The 22,569-nt window shown below is 42.9% G+C and overlaps 1 protein-coding gene across 2 annotated transcripts in view; it reads left to right on the top strand.

Moving 5' to 3' along the window:
- Positions 1 to 22,569, top strand: part of Spats2 (spermatogenesis associated serine rich 2) — a 70,134-nt gene that overhangs the window by 45,007 nt on the left and 2,558 nt on the right. For both annotated transcript variants that reach the window (XM_041642493.1, XM_041642494.1), the window contains 4 exons: positions 10,554 to 10,612; positions 16,027 to 16,136; positions 18,365 to 18,467; positions 20,933 to 21,141. In XM_041642493.1, coding sequence (XP_041498427.1) covers positions 10,554 to 10,612; positions 16,027 to 16,136; positions 18,365 to 18,467; positions 20,933 to 21,141 — 481 coding nt within the window. The remainder of the gene's footprint in view (positions 1 to 10,553; positions 10,613 to 16,026; positions 16,137 to 18,364; positions 18,468 to 20,932; positions 21,142 to 22,569) is intronic.

The following is a 22,569-nucleotide window of genomic DNA, read 5'->3' as shown; positions in this document are numbered from 1 at the left end:
TTTTGAGACAGGGTTTCTCTGTAGCTTTTTGGTTCCTGTCCTGAAACTAGCTCTTCTAGACCAGGCTGGCCTTGAACTCACAGAGATCCGCCTGCCTCTACCTCCCGAGTGCTGGGATTAAAGGCGTGCGCCACCACTGCCCCGCTATTTTTGGGTTTTTGAGATTGGGTTTGTCTGTGTATCCCTGGCTGCCCTGGAGCTTGCCCTATAGACCAGGCTGGCCTTGAACTCAGAGATTTTCTTGCCTCTGCTGAGAATAAATGTGTACACCATCACTGCTCAGCTAGGAATTGTAATTTTAAAGGATGCTTTTTAAAAAATGTTTTGAACAAACTTTGCAAAAACGTCAAGAAAAGGCAGGCAGGATGGCTCAACAGGTGCTTGCCTCCAAGCTTGACTACTGGAGTGTGATCCCCAGGGCTCACGTGGCAGAAGAGAATTATCTCTCTAACGCTGTTCCCTGACTCTGCAGGCATGCCATGGCGTGCACCTCCCACCTCCCCTGCCCCACAGATATAAAGATAAATTAGTATATATCATTTTAAAAAGGAAAATGTCAGGAAGACAGCCAGGGGTTACTTAGATGTAGGACTGTGCATTCTGCTTGTGTAAGAACTACATTTATAGTGAGTGGTGCAGAGAGCCCTGCGCATCCCCTTCCTTCTTACTGATGAGCCGTGCTCTTCCCTGAGCTTATGCCTGACCGTATCTCTTTGGTCCCTGTGTGCCACAGCAGATGGAAGGAGCAGGGCAGAGAGGATTGTGATTGTGGGTCCCCTCAGTCCTCCTTGTCTCTGGGATTGAAAAAAAGAGAGTGCGGTAATAAAAATGAAATGACACTTCCAAAACCTTGTCCTTACAACCAAGACGTACTTGCGTGTTTGTGTGAGGGGTGTTTTAAGAGAGGGTTTTTTTTTTTTTTTTATGTAGTCCAGGCTGGCTTTGAACCTGTGCCACTTGCCCAGCTCCAAAAAAGTACTGTTTAAGACAGCTTGTTCACCTTGTAGTCTGACCTCGCCCTGGAGCCCCCGTTTCTACCTTTCAGTTTTGTAGCTATAACATGATGTCGTCTCTTTTTTGATGTACATCTTTGCTCCTGCCAAATTACTCATTGCAAACTTAGATTTCCTCTTTCCTCCGAGTTAGTGCCACCTTCCCCATTTGATGCATTCTTCTGTGGCTGTCTGGAGTGAAGTGCCCTTGTTCTGAACACGTAGAAGGGTGACATGCCATGTCTTCCATAGAGATTCTTAACATTTGATTGGCATATTTGGAAAAGCAGCTTTGCTTTGGTAGGTCTCTAGTCTCTTAAGATCATTCAACTTACTGCTTACTCGGCTACAGGACCCGATTCCATTCAGGAAACACACTTCTGAGAGAGATTTGTAAGTTCCTGCTGTCTTGGAGCCCAGCCAGGGGGGACCTCTTTGAGTAAGGACAGGTGAAATGGTTTCTTCCCTGGGAACTGTGTGATCAATAGATCAGCAGGCTAACAACCAGGTCAGTTGAGCTTGAAGGTCAGAAACTTCCTGCCCTTTTCTGCTGATGCCTTCTCAGGCTTTTGGGGCTCTAAAAGCTGCCTTCTTCCGAGCATCTTGTAGTTATTACTATAAGACGTAATGGACAAGCAAGCTAACTTCATTTGGCACCAAACAGCTTGGAATTAATGCTGAAAGTCATGTTTGTGTTTGTTATAATAGCAAAGAAAAACAAAGATTTTGTTTTTATTTTTTATTTATTTTTTTTTTTTATTAATTTATTATGTATGTATCCCTGCATGACAGAAGAGGGCACCAGACCTCATTACAGATGGTTGTGAGCCACCATGTGGTTGCTGGGAACTGAACTCAGGACCTTTGGAAGAGCAGGCAGTGCTCTTAACCTCTGAGCCATCTCTCCAGCCCCCAAGATTTTGTTTTTAAAGACAGGGTTTCTCTGTAACTTTAGAACTTATCCCGGAACTAGCTCTTGTAGACCAGGCTGGTTCTGAACTCACAGAGATCCACCTGTCTCTACCTCCCGGGTGCTAGGATTAAGGGTGTGCACCACCACCACTTGGCTTTTTTTTAAAAAACAAAACAACAAAAAAAAAAACCAAAGAATTTTTAACAGATTTGCAACAATAAGATTGATTATAAAAGGTGGTGGTGGCACACGCCTTTAATGCCAGCACTCAGGAGACAGAGACAAGCAGATCTCTGTGAGTTCAGGGCCAGCGTGGCCTGTGGAGTGAGTTCCAGGACAGCCAGGTATTTAAACTTAAAATCTATCCTTATTTAAGATGACTTAGTAATAACAATTTCTAGACCCAGGTTTACTTTTCTTGTTGATCTATAAAACTTACAGTGTGAGATTAGTTACTTGGCTTAAGCTGAAGACTATTAACGAAACAGGATTTGAAGTAAATGCATCCTGAAAGGTGGTGTGTAGTAGAAGATTGTCATTCAAGGTGTGCCTGCAAAAAGCCTACAGAAAATATGCTAGCATTTCTATTTGAATAAAAATAGTGTTTTAGTTTTATGAAACACCCACATTAAAAAGCTCTCTTAACTATCTGTGAAAATTACTGCTAGGGTGCTGGCCTCGTCTCCTGTCACTGTAACAAACACTGACCAAAACCAAGATGAGAGAAAGTCTGTGTGCTTTATTTGCCTGAGAGAAGTCAGCGCATGAACTGAAGTACCACCCTTCTTATACAACCCTGGACTACCTGCCCGGGGCATACAGTCCGCAGTGGGCTCAACCTCCCCATTATCAGCAACCAAGAAAATGCTTCAGCTGTATCTACAGCAGTTGGAGAGGGGCAGTTCCTCAGCTGAGATTCCTTCCTTCTGGGTAGCACGCTGACAACACTAACTAGCACAAATATCTTACTAAACGTGCTTGGATAGATTGCCTGATATATTTATCCCAACTTCTTTCCTACTAAGTAGTTTTCTTTTTTATAGTAAAAAAGGACTTTTTGTTCTGAGCACAGGAGAATGAATAAACTCCAGGAAGGTCAGTGCTAGGGGTGTGGAGGTTTAAAGAACACAAGAAATGTCATTTATTCTCTGCTATAAAACTGTTGGGGGCTAGAAAGGCAATTCAGCAGCTAAGAGCACTTGTTGCTTTCCCAGAGGATCCAGGGTCAGTTCACAGCACCCATCAGATGATGCTATACTGGATTCATCCATTAATCATCTGTGATAACATCCCAGGGGACTCTAAGCCCTCTTGTGGCCTCCAAGGGCACTAGCCACTGGTGAACCACAGACTTGGACGCAGGCAAAACAGCCATGCACTTAACTGTTGCCAGGCATGTTCTAGCTCTTGAACATCAGAGGCAGGTGGATCTTATCAGTCTGAGGTCAGCCTGCTCTACACAGGGAGTTCTAGGACAGCCAGGATGTAGAGAAACCCTGTTTCAAAAACAAACTATTGATAATTCTTTTAATTCCCATTTGCTTTAAATGGGAAGAAAAAAGTCTTAAAAGGAAAAAAGATCCATTGGCTTTGATTCAATTTTGGCTTTGATTTACAAATATATTGGGATAAATATGTTTTAAGTTTTGAGCAAAACAAAATCAAGTAAAAATTATTACCTGAGATTCCTACTAAGTGGTTTATTATTATTATTTAATAATAGACAGAGTGTTATCCTGTTACATAATTTGCTGTAGAATTACAGTTGTATTTAAAATACTGTGTTTTTCTAATGCAATAACCATAAACAAGTGATAATTATTTTTGGTACGTAGGAACTACTGAACGCAAGACTAGTCTCAAAATGAATAGTTTGATGTTAGGACTATCAATCAAAGATTTTGCTTGAAATGACAGGCACAGAAACTATCTCAGATGTTTGTGGTGCTGCTGTAGGAGCAGCTACTGAGCAGTAAGTTGTGCAGAGGCTCTAAAATAAGGTAAGCAGTTGCAGTTCTGTAACAAGTCCTGAGAGGGAAGGGAAGATAGAGACCATTCAGTGGCCAGTGTTCTCTAGTAAAGTGACCATTTAATGATTAAAGGTACAGAAATTATCTACACCAAGCCAGGTGGTGATGCATGCCTTAATCCTAGCACTTGGGAGGCCAAGGCAGAGACAGGTAGATCTTTAAATTTGAGGTCTATAAAGCGAGTTCCAGGACAGCCAGAGCTATAGAGAGAAATCCTGGTTTGTTTGTTTATTTGGTTAGTTGGTTGGTTGTTTTTTTTGTTTGTTTGGTTTTTTTTTTGAGACAGGTTTTCTCTGTAGCTTTGAAGCCTATCCTGGAACTTGTTCTTGTAGACCTGGCTGGCCTCAGACTCACAGAGATGCTCCTCTCTCTGCCTCTCAAGTGCTAGGATTGAAGGCAGACGGCACTACTGACCGGGGAGAAATACTGTTTTGTTTTGTTTTGTTTTGTTTTGTTTTGTTTTGTTTTAAATACACTACGTAAGGGCTCAGGCTTCATAAAACCTAGTATCTTTCCAAGCAGGGTCCCAGCAATGTTGAGCAAACTGCGTTATCCATTTCACAGCCTATCCAATGCTCGTGGCTTACTGCCATTGAAGAGAACCTTGAGGAAAGCTTATGCCTGAGGTGTTGGAGTGAGCAAGGTCATGGAAAGTCTGACGGCTTGAGCGAGCCTTTCGTCATTCTGTGAGAGCTCATTCTGATATCAAATACATTTATGATATCTAAGAACTATTACTTCACACCATGGGCAATGGATCCCTCAGCCACCATGACATACCGGGACCACTGTTTATCTCAGCAACAAATAGTTAAGTTTCACAGCATACAGAGGGGAATCCCGCATCACCTCCCCTTTTCTGTCTAAATAAAAAGAAAGGTTTTAACTTTAATATAGTAAAATTATATATAACAAAAACAGATATCAAGCAAGAATTACAGTTACAATATTTATATCTTTTTATCATAACTAAGGAAAACTATAATTATAGTCATCTATTCTTCAATTTTATCAAAGACTCCAGAAGATATCATCTTACCTAAGAAAACAGGAAGTGCATTGTAAGCTACTTCCAACTTTAGAATTGACAGAGACATCTCTCTCCCTGGACAGTCACCCAAAATTCTTCTGTTCCATTGGGGCATCCATCTTCAGCCTTCAGACCCCTAATATCCAGCAGACTTTCCCATGAAGCAGGAAATTTCAAAGACAGTTCCACCTATATTGTCAGTTTGTCAGTCACTTTCTTTTGTGTCTTGCAGAATATCTAGCAGACTCTTTTTGTTTTGTTCTTTTATGAAGCAGGAACCCTGAAGGACCATCTACCTTCTTTAGGCAGCTTCAGCAGTCATTTTTTTGTGAGTACTGCATGTCCAGTTCATACAGCATAACATCAAGCAGTCCAGGCAAGAGCGATTTCTTGCCCAAACTCCATAAGGAGCCTCTTCGGTGCTCATCTTCCTTTTGAAATTATTGGTGCTGCCAGGAGAAGATGTGTCTCACAGTCATGAAAAGTCCTAAGTTCTTAAAACATTTTAAATGCCATATTCTGAAGGTCTCCGAAAGATTTGAAGAATACCTATCTAACTGAACTATATCTTTATATATCTAGAAAATCTAACTAACATGACTACATACTTGACTATTATAGATGATCATCTATTAACCTATGTTTCTTAATTATACATTACATTTTATTTTTTCAATTTATTTATTTATTTATTTATTCTGTATACAACATTCTGCCTCCGTGTATGCCTGCACACCAGAGGAGGGCACCAGATCTCATTACAGGTGGTTGTGAACCACCATGTGGTTGCTGGGAATTGAACTCAGGACCTCTGGAAGAGTGGCCAGTGCTCTTAACCACTGATCCATCTCTCCAACCCTATATATTACATTTTAAATGAGCTGCACAAACACAATACCTTAATCAAGAGCAGAAATATAACAAAATTGACCTTAAATTTGTATCAAGAAACCAAAATCCATTCCAATGTAAAGTATCCATCTTTATATCATATCTCCCTTTAAATGTAAACAAGCATATATAAACAATCATTTAGGGAATTTGGGTGTAGTTCTCTCCAAACTGCTTCCTGCTTTTTGTTGGGCAAAGTGATTTGGAGGGGGGTTCACAGCGACCTTTTGGGAGGGGGGTTTTAGTCCATCAAACCATGTTAGTCTGGAAGGATTCCATAGGTTCTCATCCTCTGGAAACAAAAGAAGAACCTCTTTTCCAAAGAAACAAATCCTTAGACCCAAATTTTGAAGTTACGATACCTTTAAAATATATATGTTGGCTTAGTTTAGCAGCCCATACAATGAAATGTCTCTCTGTACTTAGTTCTTCACAGTCAAAAAATCATAAAAAAAAACCCATAATACATAATCCAGACTGTGTATTTTCCATCTCTATTTGTCTTATTTTTCTTTATTTCTATTACTTTTTCTTCAAGTTTAATCTGTCTCTTTAAAGACTTTGTTTTATTTTTTTAAACCACTTACTTTTTTGACAACTATTTTTTTTCTCTCCCAAGCTTATCTATGTACATTTATCTAACACTGTAACCCATTTAGAGGTCTTTTCCATCTGGATTGGTCTTTATTGCATGAGTATCTGTCATTATTTTCTGACCAGAAGCATCCTTTTTTTATGTTAAGTGGGCATGGCTAGGGCCAACACGGCCCTGCCTGCTTTCTCCGCCCAGTGCAACATGATGGAGGCATGTTTTCTGCCTCTGAGAGCCAGATCCAGGGTCGGGCCACAACAGGTCTGTGTTGCCACTAAGCAAGTTGTAGCACTCTGCTACAGACCCCATTTGTGGTCTGTAATGCTCAGTGGAGAACATCCTAAAAGAGCCAGAGTTCCTGCTAGCAGCACAGCCCAGGAAGCTGTCATTTTGAAACTTTGCTTTTTAGTGTCTTCAGTTCCTTTCAAAGCCCTATCAGGTTTTATGTGGATTTAGCTAGCACACATTGGAGCACCAATCTGTTGTGGGAAGCTACTTGTTCGTTCCCTGGCTGCCCAGACTCCTGACGTTCTGGCTAAATTCTGCCCAGCTATAGGTCCAAAGTGGTTTCTTTACTCATGAATGGTAATCACAGCATACAGAGGGGAATCCCACGTTACACATTCTTTTTTTTATACTTTTATTACTTGAATGCTTTTCCTTATATGTGTGTCTGTTTGCCACATCATGCCTGATGCTTGTGGAGGTCAGAAGAGATCATCAGATCCTCTGAACAGGAGTTAGAGGCAGAAGTGAGCCAGATGTGAGGGCACTGGAAATCAAACCTGAGTCTTCTCCAAGAACCAGGGATCCATCTCTCACTCTTTCTTTTTTTTTTTCTTTTTTTTTTTTTCTCATTTTATCCTAGGGCTCACTCTTTATTAAGCAACACCACGGGCAAGTGTTTTGATCTCTTTCCTTAATGTGACAGCAATGCAGTAGGATTCACTAATGTGTTTAATTCATGCAACTAACAACACGAGCCCTCTCTTAAAAAGCCTGATGTGGGATTCCCCTCTGTATGCTGTGAATACCATTGGTTAATAAAGAAGCTGTCTTGGGCCTGCACAGGGTACAGGTAGGTGGGGAAAACTAAACTGAATGCTGAGAGAAAGAAGGCAGAGTCGGGAGATGCCATGTAGCCACCAGAGGGGAAAGGTGTGCTAGCTGCCAGGTGGAACATTGCCAGTAGGCCATGAGCCTCGTAGTAAAATATAAAATAATGGAAATAGGTTAATTCTAGATATAAGAGCTAGCTAGCAATATGTTAAAGCTATTGGCCAAGCAGTGATTCAAATAACATAGTTTCTGTGTGATTATTTCGGGTCTGAACTCCTGAGTGGCCAGAACGACCAAGAAGCCTTCTTACAACAAATGTGTATATGTATGTCTGTTCCTAAATGTGGCTTTGCTCTCTTCAGTTAAACAGCACAGAAAATATTACATAAGAAGAAATGAGAAGTACTTTATAGAGAAATTTTTTTGCTCACCCAAATGACAGACAGTATTGCAAATATCATTGTTTATAATCAAGTAGTTAAGTTCAACATTATCCGTGAATGTGTTCAGTGGTGGATATTCATTTTATAAGATTGCTTCAACCACTCCACTTGCTGCTCTCAGCAGTGGTGCACATGCATTACTCTAGGTCGGGTGCATGAAAGAGTGAGTAGTTCAGGATTACAGTGACATTAGCTCCACTTGTAAAAGCTGAATACTGGGAAATCCAAGGCAAGTAAGTTGGGTGTCACGCTGTTCTAAAGGCAGGTTAAACAAACAGTCTGGGTACATAGCAGGCTCTTAGTCTAAAGTCTAAGTAACCCAGAGGTGTATTATTAATCTGGCTGTGAAGTCCAGCAAAAGTTATAGTCTCTTAGAATGTAAGAGGTATTTCCATAACATTGCATTGCTAGTCAGTGTGCTATGAATTTTTTTGTGACCAGTGAATCAGTCAAGAAACCAGTGAACACCATTGGTCGTTACAGTGGAAAGAATGTCAATCACTTTTCCCCCTCATATTCCCACAAGAACGGTCTGGTACCGTGCCATTGTAGAACTGGTTTTGCTGGAAACATCCCACCCAACTCTTCTTTTCTCAGCGAAGACCGTGAGATGTGAAACACTTGTTTTTTGAAGTCTTTAATAAATATTTTATAAGTTTTATCAAACACAAAGAATTTGTCATCTGGTGGGCACGGTGTGTGCATCGTAAGACAAACTGGCAGCACCAAACTGTAGGCCTGGCAGTTCCTGGCCCGGTTGTGCCTTCTGGGTATTCCAGAGGCGGCTGGGGTTCTTAAGCAAACTGCCCAAGTGGGAAGTGTTCCCAGCAGAGAGTGGCCACCTCAGGATCGTTGTCTTTTTCTCTTGTGTCTGGGGCTGTTGGATTAATTTGCCACCCAGGTTTTTTTTTTTTGTTTGTTTGTTTTTAGTTACAAGTCTGTTTATTAACATGGATAATCATCAGACTGGCGTTCTCTGGCAGTTTTCTGTGGAGGATTTGTTTGTAGTCTCTGTATTAACTGTGCTAACGTAATTACATAGTGAGATAAATTGAATGGTCATATGTGTCTGTGATTGCCTTTACCATCAGAAAGAGTAATATTTCTACTAACGTTAGAGCGGTATACTTCTGGGGGGAGGGACTGTTTAAAACCGGGTTTCTCTGTACAGCCCTGGCTGTCCTGGAACTCACTCTGTAGGCCAGGCTGGCCTTGAACTAAGGGATCTGCCTGTTTCTTCCTCCGGGTGCCAGATTGCCTGGCTGCCGTACTTTATTAAGGAGAAATCTCAAATTGATGGAATGGCTCAGAGTGAAGGTGCCTGCCGCCGTGCCTGACAAACTGAGTTCTAGCTTGGACCTACATGGTGACAAAAGAGAGTGAACTCCTGCGCATTGATTCCAACAGTCTACGTACACATATAAATAAATATGTAATAAAGAATAAATAACTAAATTGAGGTTTAGTAATTTCAGGATTAGTAACACACACCTATAATCCCAGCATTTGGGATGCTTGAGCAGAAGAATAACGAGTTCAGGGTCAGTGAGAGTGTTTTTTACAAAAACAAGAGCTGGAAGAATAGCTCCAATCGCAGAATGCTAGCCTAGCACACAAGGCCGTGTTCCATCTCCAGTCTGCAGAGGAGGAAAGGAAACCAGAAGCAGAGTGCTTGCACCACTTATACAAGGCCCTTGGTCTGGTCCCCAACATGGAGGAAGGGAAAAATCTGTACGAAACTTTTAATTCCATCTTTTCTAATTACTGCTAAGTTTTGTATCAGAAATCAACTTGAACTATTCTGTATCCTAGGGATTGTAGTGTCGTTGATCTTGCTGCAATAATATGGTGTTCACATGTTGGATACGTAGACCCTAATCTTGGACAACTTTCTATACTCTCGCAGAAAGCGATACTACCTGGTAAAATTAAAAACAACTTTCAAATTGTTTAAACCAAGCTCAGTGCTCACCTTAATCCCAGCATTTGAGAGGCGGAGGCAAGTGGATCTCTGTAAGCTCAAGGCCAGCCTGGTCTACATACAGTTCCAGGTCAGCTAGGGATACAAAGTGAGACCATATTTTTTTTTATGAAGAGATAAATCAAAATATAGAAATTGTGGAAATAAATAATTTCCATAAGTTCTTACATTAGCATAACTAAAAAATTTTTGTGGCTTGCTACTGCCATCTGCTGGTTCTAACCTGGATTTCTAGTAGCTTGAATTGCTGCTAGAACATAGAACAAAAGGGAGTGGGTTCATTTTATTATTACTATTATTTTGTTGTTATTTTATGTGCATTGGTGTTTTGCCTGCATGTATGCCTGTGTGAGGGTGTCGGATCTTGGAGTTGCAGACAGTTGTGAGCTGCCATGTGGGTGACCGCTGAACCATCTCTCTGGCCCCATGGGTCTATTATTTCCTTGAGGATCTTTAAATATTCTTTGTTGTAAATACAATACTAGACTTCCATGTGTCCATTCATTGTTTCTTAACCATATGTTTTTAGTGAACAAATTTAGTTTTTCTCCATTGTTAATTATATACTATTTTGGTATTTGAGTTTCTTATCTAACCTTTTTTCTTTGTCATTTCCCCCTAGTTTAATGGACCGAGAAGTGGCGTTGCTTGCAGAAATGGACAAAGTGAAAGCTGAAGCAAGTAAGATGACTGATAGTTAACTAAAGCCATTCCAGAGCCAGGGGCGTGGTGCACACCTTTAAACCTCACCCGGAAGGCAGTGGTGCACACCTTTAACTCTAGCCAGGGGCATGGCGCACACCTTTAACCCTAGCCAGGGGCGTGGCGCACACCTTTAACCCTAGCCAGGGGCGTGGCGCACACCTTTAACCCTAGCCAGGGGCGTGGCGCACACCTTTAACCCTAGCCAGGGGCGTGGCGCACACCTTTAACTCTAGCCAGGGGCATGGCGCACACCTTTAACCCTCGCACCTGGAAGGCAGAGACAGTTCAGTCTTTGTGAGTTTGAGGCCAGCCTGGTCTACATAGTAACTTGGAAAAAACTATTACCAATGCAAAGAGTAGGCAGCTGCCTGTCAGTCAGAGTTTAATGTTCATGTATTAAATACTGTCAGTAAAACAAACAAGTTTATGGATTCAGTTAGTCAGTCTTGAGTTATACTCCGCTTTTAATTCTTCACAAGAGTCTTTTACATTTCCCCCAAATGTTTAGCATTCTCAATGTAGTATTTAGTCTACAAATTATTGTATCACCGTGTTGCTGCCATAGATCGCCCTTAGGAAATAAAGCTCCCTGCAGGTGCCTGGGCTTTCCTCTGTTTTGCTTTTCTTTCTAGTGATTAAGCGGTTCCACTGGGTTTTGTTTATTTTGATAAGGCTAAAACATTAGGCTAATCGGAGGAGGCTTCACCACGCCTCCTACAGTTGAGTGTATGTTCTTGTCATTTGCTGTCACAGAATTTCTTTTGTTTTTCCATTTTAGGATGATCCTTATTCAGTGTCTGTAATCAAGGAGTGGGGGAGGGCGGTGAGCCGAGAATTCAACATGCCACGGATGCTTATTAAAGTAGACTCTGGAGGAATGAAGTCTAGCTTGGATAATTTGTGTGGCTTTTGATGGAGGAATCAGAAACCTGGTTGTGCTTCTGAGTGCAGGTGTGCAGCACAGGTGTGTGTGCAGGTGTGCAGCACAGGTGTGTGTGCAGGTGTGCAGCACAGGTGTGGAGGCCAGGAGAAGACTTTATGGAATTGGTCCTTTCCTTCCCCCCTGGGATTTATGGATGGGATTCAGGCTGTCAGGCTTGTATGGCACGTGCTTCCCCCTTTGAGCCATCTCGCTGGTCTGGTGGTGGTTGTCTTCATGCATTGAATGCCATCTTATTGAGGAAGGTTGTTTCTTTTAACCTACCCTCAAACTAGTAAGAATAGAATTACTTTATTAGGTGATCATTGTGCCTGTGGAACACAGCCATAGAAGAGACACCTTGAAAATACTGAGCAGAATTTAGTTCAGTCCATTTTAAGGGAAGTGTTGAGAATGAAGCAGGCATTCTATCTCCTATTTCTCAGAAATAAGATTGCATATGCATTAAATAGTATATCTTGAAATCTTTAAATTTCACATCTGTACCCTATTCTTGTTCTTTGATTCTTTCACAAGATAAAGGTTCAGATAAACTAACATTAGTGAAAAGACACACTTACTTTAGAGGAGAAGGTACTTTTTGAAAATAAATCCTTTAAGGGTGGGAGCATGGGTTAGCAGTTAAGAACACTGGCTGCTCTTATGGGGGACCTGAGCTCTATTCCCAGCACCCACATAGTAGCTAAAAACCGCCTGTAAGCTCCAGTTCCAAGTGATCTAATGCCCTCTTCTGACTTCCATGGGCACCAGGCATGCACAGGGTGAACAGACAGACCTTTTTAAGATTTATTTATTTATCTACTTTATGTATGAGTGCTCTATCTGCATGTACACCTTTATTCAGAGGACATCAGACCGCACTATAGGTGGTCTTGAGCCTCCATGTGACTGCTGGGAACTCAGGACCTCTGGAAGAGCAGCAGTGCTCTTAACTGTTGCACCATCTTGCCAGCCTGAAGCAAAACATTCATGCGCATGTGTGCGTGCGTGTGTGCGTGCGTGTGTGTGTGTGTGTGTCTGTCTGTCTGAGGGAGCTAGGAAGATGGCTTAGTCAATAAAGTTCTTGCATTAGCATCCCCAGTACCCACCTTAAAAGCTGGGTGTGGTGGCACACACCTGTAACCCCAGCTCTGGAGAAGAAAAAATAGATTACCTGGAACTTTTTGGCCAGCCAGTCTAGCCAGTTGATAAGGCTTAGATCCCAGCGAGAGACCCTGTCTCAGTCAACAGAGCGGAGCATGACTGGAAAGATGAACCTGGGGTAAAGGAAGTGCTCGCTACTCAAGCAGAAGGCCCTGAGTTCAAATTTTGGCACCCACAGGACAGCTGAGTGTGGTAGCCTGAGTCTGTGACCTCAGAGCTGGGTCCAGAGACAAGGAGATCTCAAGGACTCACTGTCCTGGCCAGTCAGCCAAAACATGGGCTTCAGGCTAGCAAGAGACCCTTAAATCGAGGGAGATACCCAAGTTCTCCATGTGTGCTCACACATGTGAGTATGGATACACAAATCATCTATAGAAAATTTCAATAGAGAGGCGAAGGGAGTCCCATCACCCAGTTTAAACCAGTTATCAAATTAAAAGCTACAAAAATTTACCTAACTTCATCAGTTTTATGTCTTTATCTTTGTTCTCTCTGAAATTGCTGGTTCTCAGGGATATGATGTAATAATTGTGTTACCAGTACTGTCAAGAAAGCATGTTTTAGTTTATTAAATACTTTATTTATACTATTTCACAGTTCAGAATTTCTTCATACATACTCATATATATCCTTTATTCCAATACTTTGAAGTAGGTAGGTTTTCTTATTTTGTTTAATCTTCTTATTTAATAAATGAAGAAACTTGTATGGGAAAAATATGACTTGTTCAGTATCATATTTGATTTTCTTTTTTTTTCCTCAAAATAATTTTTTATGATTTATTTTTATTTTCTGTGCACTGGTGTTTTGCCTGCATGTATGTCTGTGTGAGAGTATCAGATCTTGGAATTACAGGCAGTTGTGAGCTGCTGTGTGGGTACTGGAAGTTGAACCTGAGTCATCTGGAAGAGCAGTCAGTGCTCTTAACTGATGAGCCACCCCTCCAGCCCCCTCAAAATAAAATTATTTTCTTGTTCTTTGTTTGTTTGAGACAGGTTCTCACTGTGTAGTCCTAGCTGGCCTGCATCTCTATATGTAAAGTAGACTGGCCTCAAACTCAGATACCCACCTGTATGTGGTGTGTGTGTGTGTGTGTGTGTGTGTGTGTGTGTGTGTGTGTGTACTATGACATGTGTGCAGGGAGGCCAGAGGAGGGCATCAGATCCTGGAACTAGAGTTACAGAGTTGTGAGCCATCGTGTGGGTGATGAGACTCAAACACTGAGCCATTTTTCAAACCCTAATTTGGTTTTCCAAGTCTTGTGATGTGTTGTAGAAGTCTTTATTGAGGGTTTGGAGAGGACCTGGGTTCATTTCCCAACACTGACATGTATGGTGTCTGTCAGTCACCTGTAACTTGGGTTCCAAAGGGTCCCATGCCCCTTTTTGACTTCTTCAGGCGTTGCATGCACTTGGTGTACAGGCATACATGCAGGCAACACACTCCCACATATAAAACTAAATAAAAAATTGAAATTATTACTAAATATATTTGTCTACCTTGAAATCTATAATTTTGCATTAAAATCCCAGAGTAGGGCTGGAGAAATGGCTCAGTGGTTAAGAGAATTGCCTGCTCTTCCAAAGGTCCTGAGTTCAATTCCCAGCAACCACATGGTGGCTCACAACCATCTGTAATAGGGTCTGGTGCCCTCTTCTGGCCTGAAGACATACACATAGACAGAATATTGTATACATAATAAATAAAAATAATAATAAAAAAAACTTAAAAAAATAAAATAAAATCCCAGAGTGTTGGAGGCTGAGAACTGAGGTTGATGTGAACAGCAGGTGGGTTTTATCTTGGGAGCTAAGTCAATAGATCTTTTGTAGCTCTTAAGAAAGTCAAGTGTTGGGCTGGAGAGCTGGCTCAGCACTTAGGAGCTCTTGATCTTGACAGAAACCAAGGCTCAATTCTCAGCATCCACATGATGCTCACAGCTGACTGTAACTCTAGGTCCAGGGAGAATATGATCTCCATAGGCACTAGGCACACATGTGGTCCACATACATACATGTGGGTAAACACTCATGCATACAGACAAATCCAGACTGAAAGAATGAATGAAAGTAAGTGACTGAAAGAATGAATGAAAGTAAGTGTCGGACTTAGAAAAACAATGATCAGGGACTGGAGAGATGGCTCAGTGGTTAAGAGCACTGGCTGCTCTTCCAGAGGACCTGGGTTCAATTCCCAACACCCATATGACAGCTCACAATTGTCTGTAATTCCAGTTCTAGGGAACCCAACATGTTCACACATACATGCAGGCAAAACACCAGTGCACATAAAATAAAAATAAGTAAATTTATTTATTTATTTATTTTGGGGGTTATTTTTTTGAGACAATGTTTCTCTGTAGCTTTGGAACCTGTCCTGGCACTTGCTCTGTAGACCGGGCTGGCCTCGAACTCACAGAGATCCGCCTGCCCCTACCTCCTGAGTGCTGTGATTAAAGGCGTGTTCCACCACCGCCTGGCAAAATGAGTAAATTTAAAAAGAAAAGAAAAAAACCCAATGATATAACCTTGTAGGACAGAGTGGGGCGTGAGGACTTATGTGTAGAGAGTCTCAGTGCTTATAGACTGTGGTGGAGGACTACCATGCCATCTTGGTCTGCATAATGGGTTCCAGACAAGCCTGGATGCTGTCACAAAACCAAACAAGTGCTAGCGAGGAATAGCGATTCCCTGCCTTTTTTGTTTTGGTCTGTTATTTACCATAGCCATAGGGACAGGTGCTTTTATAAAAAGAGCGTAAGGACTTGGATATCCATCATTAGTAGATGTGCTCAGTATTTGGGGTATATCTGTAGATTAGATGACCAGCTATGATAAAGAGAAGACTATTTTACAGACACCGCACGAGGGAGGGAGAGGTCTGTGCTGTCCATACATAGACAGCATTTGGAGTACACATAGGAAGCTGCTAGTGGCTCTGAGTAGGGACAGCAAAGTCAGAAGTAGAGAGACATTCTGTACCCGCTGGTTCTACATGGAATTTGTGTCAAATGTTTTATATGTATATTTCTGTCTTAATTTATATGCTTCTTGAGAAAAAAAAAAATGAGGTAAGAAGAGGAGAGAGAAATGGCAAGTGATTTATAAGTCTTTGTTATTCATCAGTGTTTGTATTTTAACTGCCTTCAGAGACTCCTAAGCCAGAAACTAGACCTTTGGTATTTTCACTTTCGGGATGAGTGGGCAGCTAGGCCCTTGGCTGTCTTGATGCACTCTCAAGGCGTGTGCTCCCATTCCGTATCTCATTTAACCTCAGCATGGACTTCATGCTTCTTTTTCTTCCACAGTGGAAATTTTGCTCACCCGGCAGAAGAAAGCAGAAGTTCTGAAGAAGATGACGGATGTGGCTGTGCGGATGTCAGAGGAGCAGCTGGTTGAACTCAGGGCTGATATCAAGGTGAACTTCCTTCTCCTTTCTCTCCAGAAGACATGTCTGTACAGAGGACACTAAACCATGAACTTCCCTTCCAAGCGTGGCCTCTTTCCAGACTTTCTTTTTCTTTACATGGTTCTGTCGTCTCTCCAGTTGTCTAGGCAGGAAATCTTGGGAAACTTCTTCACCCTCGAATTAATCTGTCAGGGAGCCCTGCCAGTCCTTGGACTTAGTGCTGAACCTCAGAGTGACCTTGCTTTTCATCTCCATTTCTACCACAGCGGTCAAGCTGCTCAGCTGTAGGTTGACCTGCTGTAATGGGCTCACTCAAGTCTTTCTGTTCTCCCCACCCCCATATCTGATTCTCATACTTGAGTAGCCTGCCTCAAATCTTCTGTAATCCTTAAACACAGATGGACCCGGGTTCAGTTCCCCACACTCCATGGCTGCTCACAGCTCTCTGTGACTCCAGCTCTAGGAGCTGCATTGCTCCTTCTGGCCTCCCTGGGCACCAGGCACACATGCAGTGCACATGCATATGTGCAAGCAAGTATTCGTTGCACATAAAGTAAAAATAAATTTTTAAAATTGTATTTCTGATACTAAATGTGTGACCCCGAGAGAGGTTGGGTTATTTGTAGATACCCATGGACACCGTGTTCTAAATCACTGTTTATGAACAGAAAGCTTTTCAAGCAAGGAGTGGGGGGTGACCTTTTCTATTCCTAAGCGTTCACCTCTGCTCTTATGAACACATGAACTTTATTGACTTATTTGAGAGGAATGCTTCCTGTGGAGGCCGACAACAGCCTGGAGAAAGTACAGACACAGCTGTAAGGTGATCGAGGGCCTTCTGGGCACCATTTGAACCAGCGCTCGTACAAACCTGTTGAGTGTCTCGTATCCCTCACTCCTTCCCCTGAGAATTGATTGGGGTAAAAAAGCCAAAAAATGTAAGTTTAAAATTCCTATTTCCTATTAACTAATAGCACATTACGGGATTGTGGAGAACATTTCCCTCACACTGATGCCGGTCAGTCTCATTCAGCTGTCTAGGAGAAACCAGAAATCCCTTCGTAATTAGATGAGAATTCTGGCTCCCATAGGCTTCATCTGTTCCTCTTCCTACGAGGCTGAAAGGTTTCTAGAAATATTTCTGCAGGCTGACTAAGGATCTGTTTCTTTCCGCATTTCTGATGTACTGGAGTGGGTGCTGTGCAATTTAAATGTCTTATTTCCAGATCATTGTACTTCTGTCATCTCTATTATGTCTTTGGCTCAACAAACCCTAAAATTTGTTTCAGAATTAATATCAGACAGATCCTCTGTATCTGAAAGCGCCATTACAGGAGGTCTATACACTTCCCTAAGCTGCAGTGTACTCAGAATTTTTAGGATGTCGTCTCAAGGGTAATTTTTCTCTCTCTTTCTCTTTTGGTGTTTCTGGATGCCTTCCAAGAATTCTGATGCATTTGAAGTGGGAGTAGACTACCCCCAGTGAGGAGTTCAGTTACAAATTCTCTCAGAGCTCTTGACTTTTCTTTTTCCTCTACTCATGTGGTGTGTGTGGTGGGGGTGATCCTGGCCCCCTAGACATTGTTTGTTTAACAGATCCCAGAACTGCTTCTTTCCTGACTGACTCCTCGCCCCACAGTTCCCATAGTGTAGTCAGCCTTTGACCCAGGGGGCTGTTACTTCTCAGCTCAGCCCGCTTTTAGAAGGATTAAATCGCTTGCAGCATAAATGTCTCGTTTGCAGAGTTGCCTTTCCACATGAATGACTTTCTATCTCAAGAAATTGCTTCTCTTTCAAAGACTCTGAAACCCTGTTTTAAAGGAGACGCAGTGCCTTTTCTGAAGGTGGATCCTACTGAAGGACAACAGCGTCTACTTAAGCAGAGTTGGAGCTTACGATTACATTGGCTGCCTCTGCTTCTGTGCAAAGTGGAACTGTGTGAAGAATAGCTCAGGGGGAAGAAGATCCTTTGCCATCAATTCTTTTTCCTTCCTGACCTTGCCTTCGGGTTATGCCAGCGGTGTCGGCCTTTTCTAACATGTCATGGAGCTGTCAGACTTAGCCGGGCCCTTGAAAATGAGTGCCCGTCTGAGTACTCACTGTTGCTAATGTAATGGGCACAGCAAACTTCAAAGCAGTAAAACTGAGAAAATTGAAGATGATTCCGTTCACTTGTGTGTGCTTTAGGTTCTTTGTACAATGTTTCTTACCTGGAAGCTTTTCTCTCTTTTCTCCAGCACTTTGTCAGTGAGCGGAAGTACGATGAAGACCTGGGAAGGGTGGCCCGGTTCACCTGTGATGTGGAGACTCTGAAACAGAGTATCGATTCATTTGGACAAGGTGAGAGAACTCTAGAATGCTAAGGAGACTGTCCTCTGGTGGGCAGGTGTGCTGGCTGGCCTTCCTCTGCGCACCCCTCAAATCACCGGGATACATAGGAATCCGGGGCTGCAGGTACTTTGAACTCTAGAGACTGGTATTTGACAGTCCTGACATGGAATACGTTTTGTTCTTTGGTGCTCAGATTGGCCTTAAACTTCCACGGGCTGTAGATCTCTTCCCCAGTACCCAGCAGTCTTCCTTCTCTGAGTCAAGAGCTGTGTGAGAGTGTGAAGAGCAGGGTCTCAGAACTCAGACCAGGTTGAATCCTTCTCCGGCACTGACATCCTGAACATCATTTTACTCTTCAAACAGAGGTGATAGTTCCTGCCTTGCTAGGCACATACTAGGCCTTTAAATAATAGCATAAAAATGGGAACAAGCTGGGGCTGGAAAGATAGCTCGGGGGGTTGAAAGGACCGCTGCCTTTCCAGAGGACCAGAGTTTAATTCCTAGAACGCACATAGGATGCCTCATAGCCACCCATATCTCTAGCCCCAGTAACCCTGGCTCTGTAGGCATTTGCACACATACAGACACATATACACAAACATAAATAATAAAATGAATCTCTCTGGGGCTGGGGAGACGACTCTAGTTAAGATTACTTGTTGCTCTTATAAAGGACCTGGGTTCGATTCCTGGTACCCATGGAATAATATACAACCATCCTTAACTCCTGTTCCAAGGGATTCAGTGTCTTCTTTTGACCTTCATGGGCACTAGGCATGCATATGGTGCACATACATACATTCAAACTAAACACTGACACACAAAATAAAAACAGGGCCCCAAAATGAGAGTTTGTAGTAATAGATCAGGTGCCGGGCGGTGGTGGCCCATGCCTTTAATCCCAGCACTCGGGAGGCAGAGGTGTTGGCTGAGCTTTCTGTCCTGCCCGGTTCTTGCAGCCGTTTAGTCACAAAGAAAACCACACAGAGAGTCTACAGTAGTTATAAACTAATTGACCCATTAGTTCGGACTTCTTACTAACTCTTTTTTTAAAATATTTATTTATTATGTATACAATAACCTGTCTACATGTATGCCTGCAGGCCAGAAGAGGGCACCAGACCTCATTACAGATGGTTGTGAGCCACCATGTGGTTGCTGGGAATTGAACTCAGGACCTTTGGAAGAGCAGGCAATGCTCTTAACCACTGAGCCATCTCTCTAGCCCCCAACTCTTATAACTTATATTAACCCATTATTCTAGTATATGTTAGCCACATGGCTTGCTTGGTACCTTTTTCAGTGGGGCAGGTCACATCTTCCTCCTTCAGTGTCTGGGCAGGACTGCCAAGAGAGAGCTTCCCTCTTCCCAGAATTCTCCTATTCTCATTGACCTGCCTCTACTTCCTGTCTGGTTGTCCTACCTATAGTTCCTGCCTGGCTACTGGCCAATCAGCATTTATTTAAAACATAATTGACAGAATATAGACAATTGTCTCACACCACAGAGACAGGTGGATCTCTGTGAATTTGAGGCCAGCCTGGTCTACAGAGTTCCAGGACTGGCTCCAAAGTTACATGGAGAAACCCTGTCTCATAAAGATCAGGCTTCTGAGCTTACTCCCCTTTTTCTTCTTGTCAGTACGGGATGAGGGCTGGGAGCACTTGCCTACTCTGTGTCAAGGACCGTGGGTCTGCTCTCCAGCTGTACAGAACAAAACAGTGACATGCTGGCCCCATCATAGCTCAGGCTTAGAACCAAGAAGACATCCGGGGATTGCTTCAAACTGTGATATCTGAGAACATTTGAATTGAAAATAATATTTTTCAGTTATATGGGTTATTGAATTTGGGGTCATTTTGTAGTAAGAAATGCAGTGAGATGTGTGTTTGTTGTAAAGACAAGATCTATTTATTTAACTGATCTTGATTATCTTTACCTTACATCATTCAATTAAAAAAAGGCTTTAGCAGAGATTTTGATTGTTTACTCCTTCCTTCCTTCCTTCCTTCCTTCCTTCCTTCCTTCCTTCCTTCCATCTGTTCTGCAGGGCCCACTTGCATAGGAAACAAAACATAGGCCTGTCCTGTTGTTCCCAGGCTGCTGGAAGTACAGCCAGGAGTTTAGGTAGAGGAGATGCCGAGAGGCATCAGTGGAGGCCGGTGTGGTTTGGTCTGAGGCTGTCCTCCTGTCTTGGAATCCTTCACAGGGCAGTAGGTTTGCCATTTTGTAGATTTTCCTATGACTGTCCCATGGACAGTCCGAAAATGTGTTTATTGTTAATGGGAAGACATGAAAGTCAACTTTGTGAAGTAGTTTCTCTCTGCCCGCCGCTCCATGGGCTCTAGGCTTGTGCACCATGTGCTTTCATGCACTGTGTCAGCACGGCAGCCCTCAAATGTTCTTTTCCTTAAATTGCTCACCGTGAAATGCATCATATGACCATAGCATATTCCTCATGTTCCTGTTTCAGTGTCCCATCCAAAGAACAGCTATTCGACCAGATCTCAATGCAGCTCGGTGGTATCTGTGTCCTTAAACGGCCCGGGTGATGGGTCTGCTGCTTCCTGTTCCCCCTGTGCTCCCAGCCTTCCAGGTGCTAACAAGAGACACTGTGCCCCAGGAGAGACTTCAGCAGCCATGACAGACTCCAGTGACGGACCCGGCCAGGCTCATCGGGAGGTAATATAGCTTTCACACTGAGTGCATCAGGGGAAATGACCCCCAGTTGTTGTGTTTCAGTGCTGATAGCTCATTGTGTTACCTTCCTCTCTGTTCCCATTCCATCTAGTCTCCATTAGTTCCGGGGAAATCATTTGAGACAGTATTCCACACCACCAGCCAGTTGAGACTTCCTGTTGCCCCAGCAGCTGACTTACATTTGTTGGCAGTCTGTTGTAGGTTGTGTTGTCTGATAATTAGTCACACTAGGAGTTGTGCACCCATCTCAAGTGGGTAGACAAGTACTTCAAGTGTCAAGTTTACCACCATGCAGCTGAAAGCCTCAGGACTCAGGAGCCCAGTAAGAGTAGATCAGGGCAGAACAAGTGAACCTCGTAGGGTAGGAACAAACTCTAGAAAGTGGCAGAGTAACCCATGGTCTCGTTTCCTTGGTTTGAAGGTAAAAAAGCCAGTCCTAGGAGCTTCCTGGGCTGTGACGTGAAAGGCATGCTGACTTCCACAGCTCCTGGTTTGTCCACGGCTTGTAGGACACAGCAAAGCGGACTTCCTCTGCTTACTTTTCTTATGCTGCGTGTATCTTAGTTAGGGTTTCTTCTGGCCACAGAATTAGTCCCAAACTCTTGACTTTAGCCTCAGGCAGCCTCTTTGGACAAGGGCAAAAAGCATCCACCTTCTTCACCAAAATATCATAAGACTGTCTCTAGGTAACGTACTAAATTCTTCCCCTCTGACACCTCTGGAGCCAGGCCCCACAGTCCAAACCCTCCGTGCTCCTATAAGAGTGGCCCATTGAGCAGCACTTAAAGCATTCAACTGCTTTTTTTTTTTTTGATTTTTTTTTTTAAGACAAGGTTTCTCTGTGTAGCCCTGGCTGTCCTGGAACTTGCTCTGTAGACCAGGCTGGCTCAAACTCCCAGAGATCCACCTGCCTCTGCCTCCCGAGTGCTGGGATTAAAGGCGTGCGCCATCATTGCCTGACTTGACTGCTTTTCTAATCCATAGTCTCATGGTCCATATTCCTTCAAACAAAAGCATGGTCAGGCCTCTCACACAAATATCCTGGTCCCTGGTACCAACTTCTGTCTTAGAGTTTCTATTGCTGTGAAGAGACCATGGCAACTTTTTTTAGATTTATTTTATTTATTATGTATACAGTGTTCTGTCTGCATGTATCCCTGCAGGCCAGAAGAGGGCACTAGATCTCATTAGAGATGGTTGTGAGCCACCATGTGGTTGCTGGGAATTGAACTCAGGAGCTCGTGGAAGAGCAGCCATAACCTCTGAGCCATCTCTCCAGCCTCGCATGGCAGCTCTTATAAAGGAAAAACATTTCATTGGGGTGGCTTGCTTACAGTTTCAGAGGTTCAGTTCATTATCATCATGAACGTGTAGACAGACGTGGTGCTGAAGAAGGAGCTGTGAGTTCTA

This window comes from Microtus oregoni, unplaced genomic scaffold (genome assembly GCF_018167655.1).
Source record: "Microtus oregoni isolate MIOR12 unplaced genomic scaffold, Mior012 000077F_ref0000221, whole genome shotgun sequence".
Taxonomy (NCBI): Eukaryota; Metazoa; Chordata; class Mammalia; order Rodentia; family Cricetidae; genus Microtus; species Microtus oregoni.
Note: the sequence above shows the minus strand (reverse complement) of the source record. Positions and strands in the feature narration are given on the sequence as shown.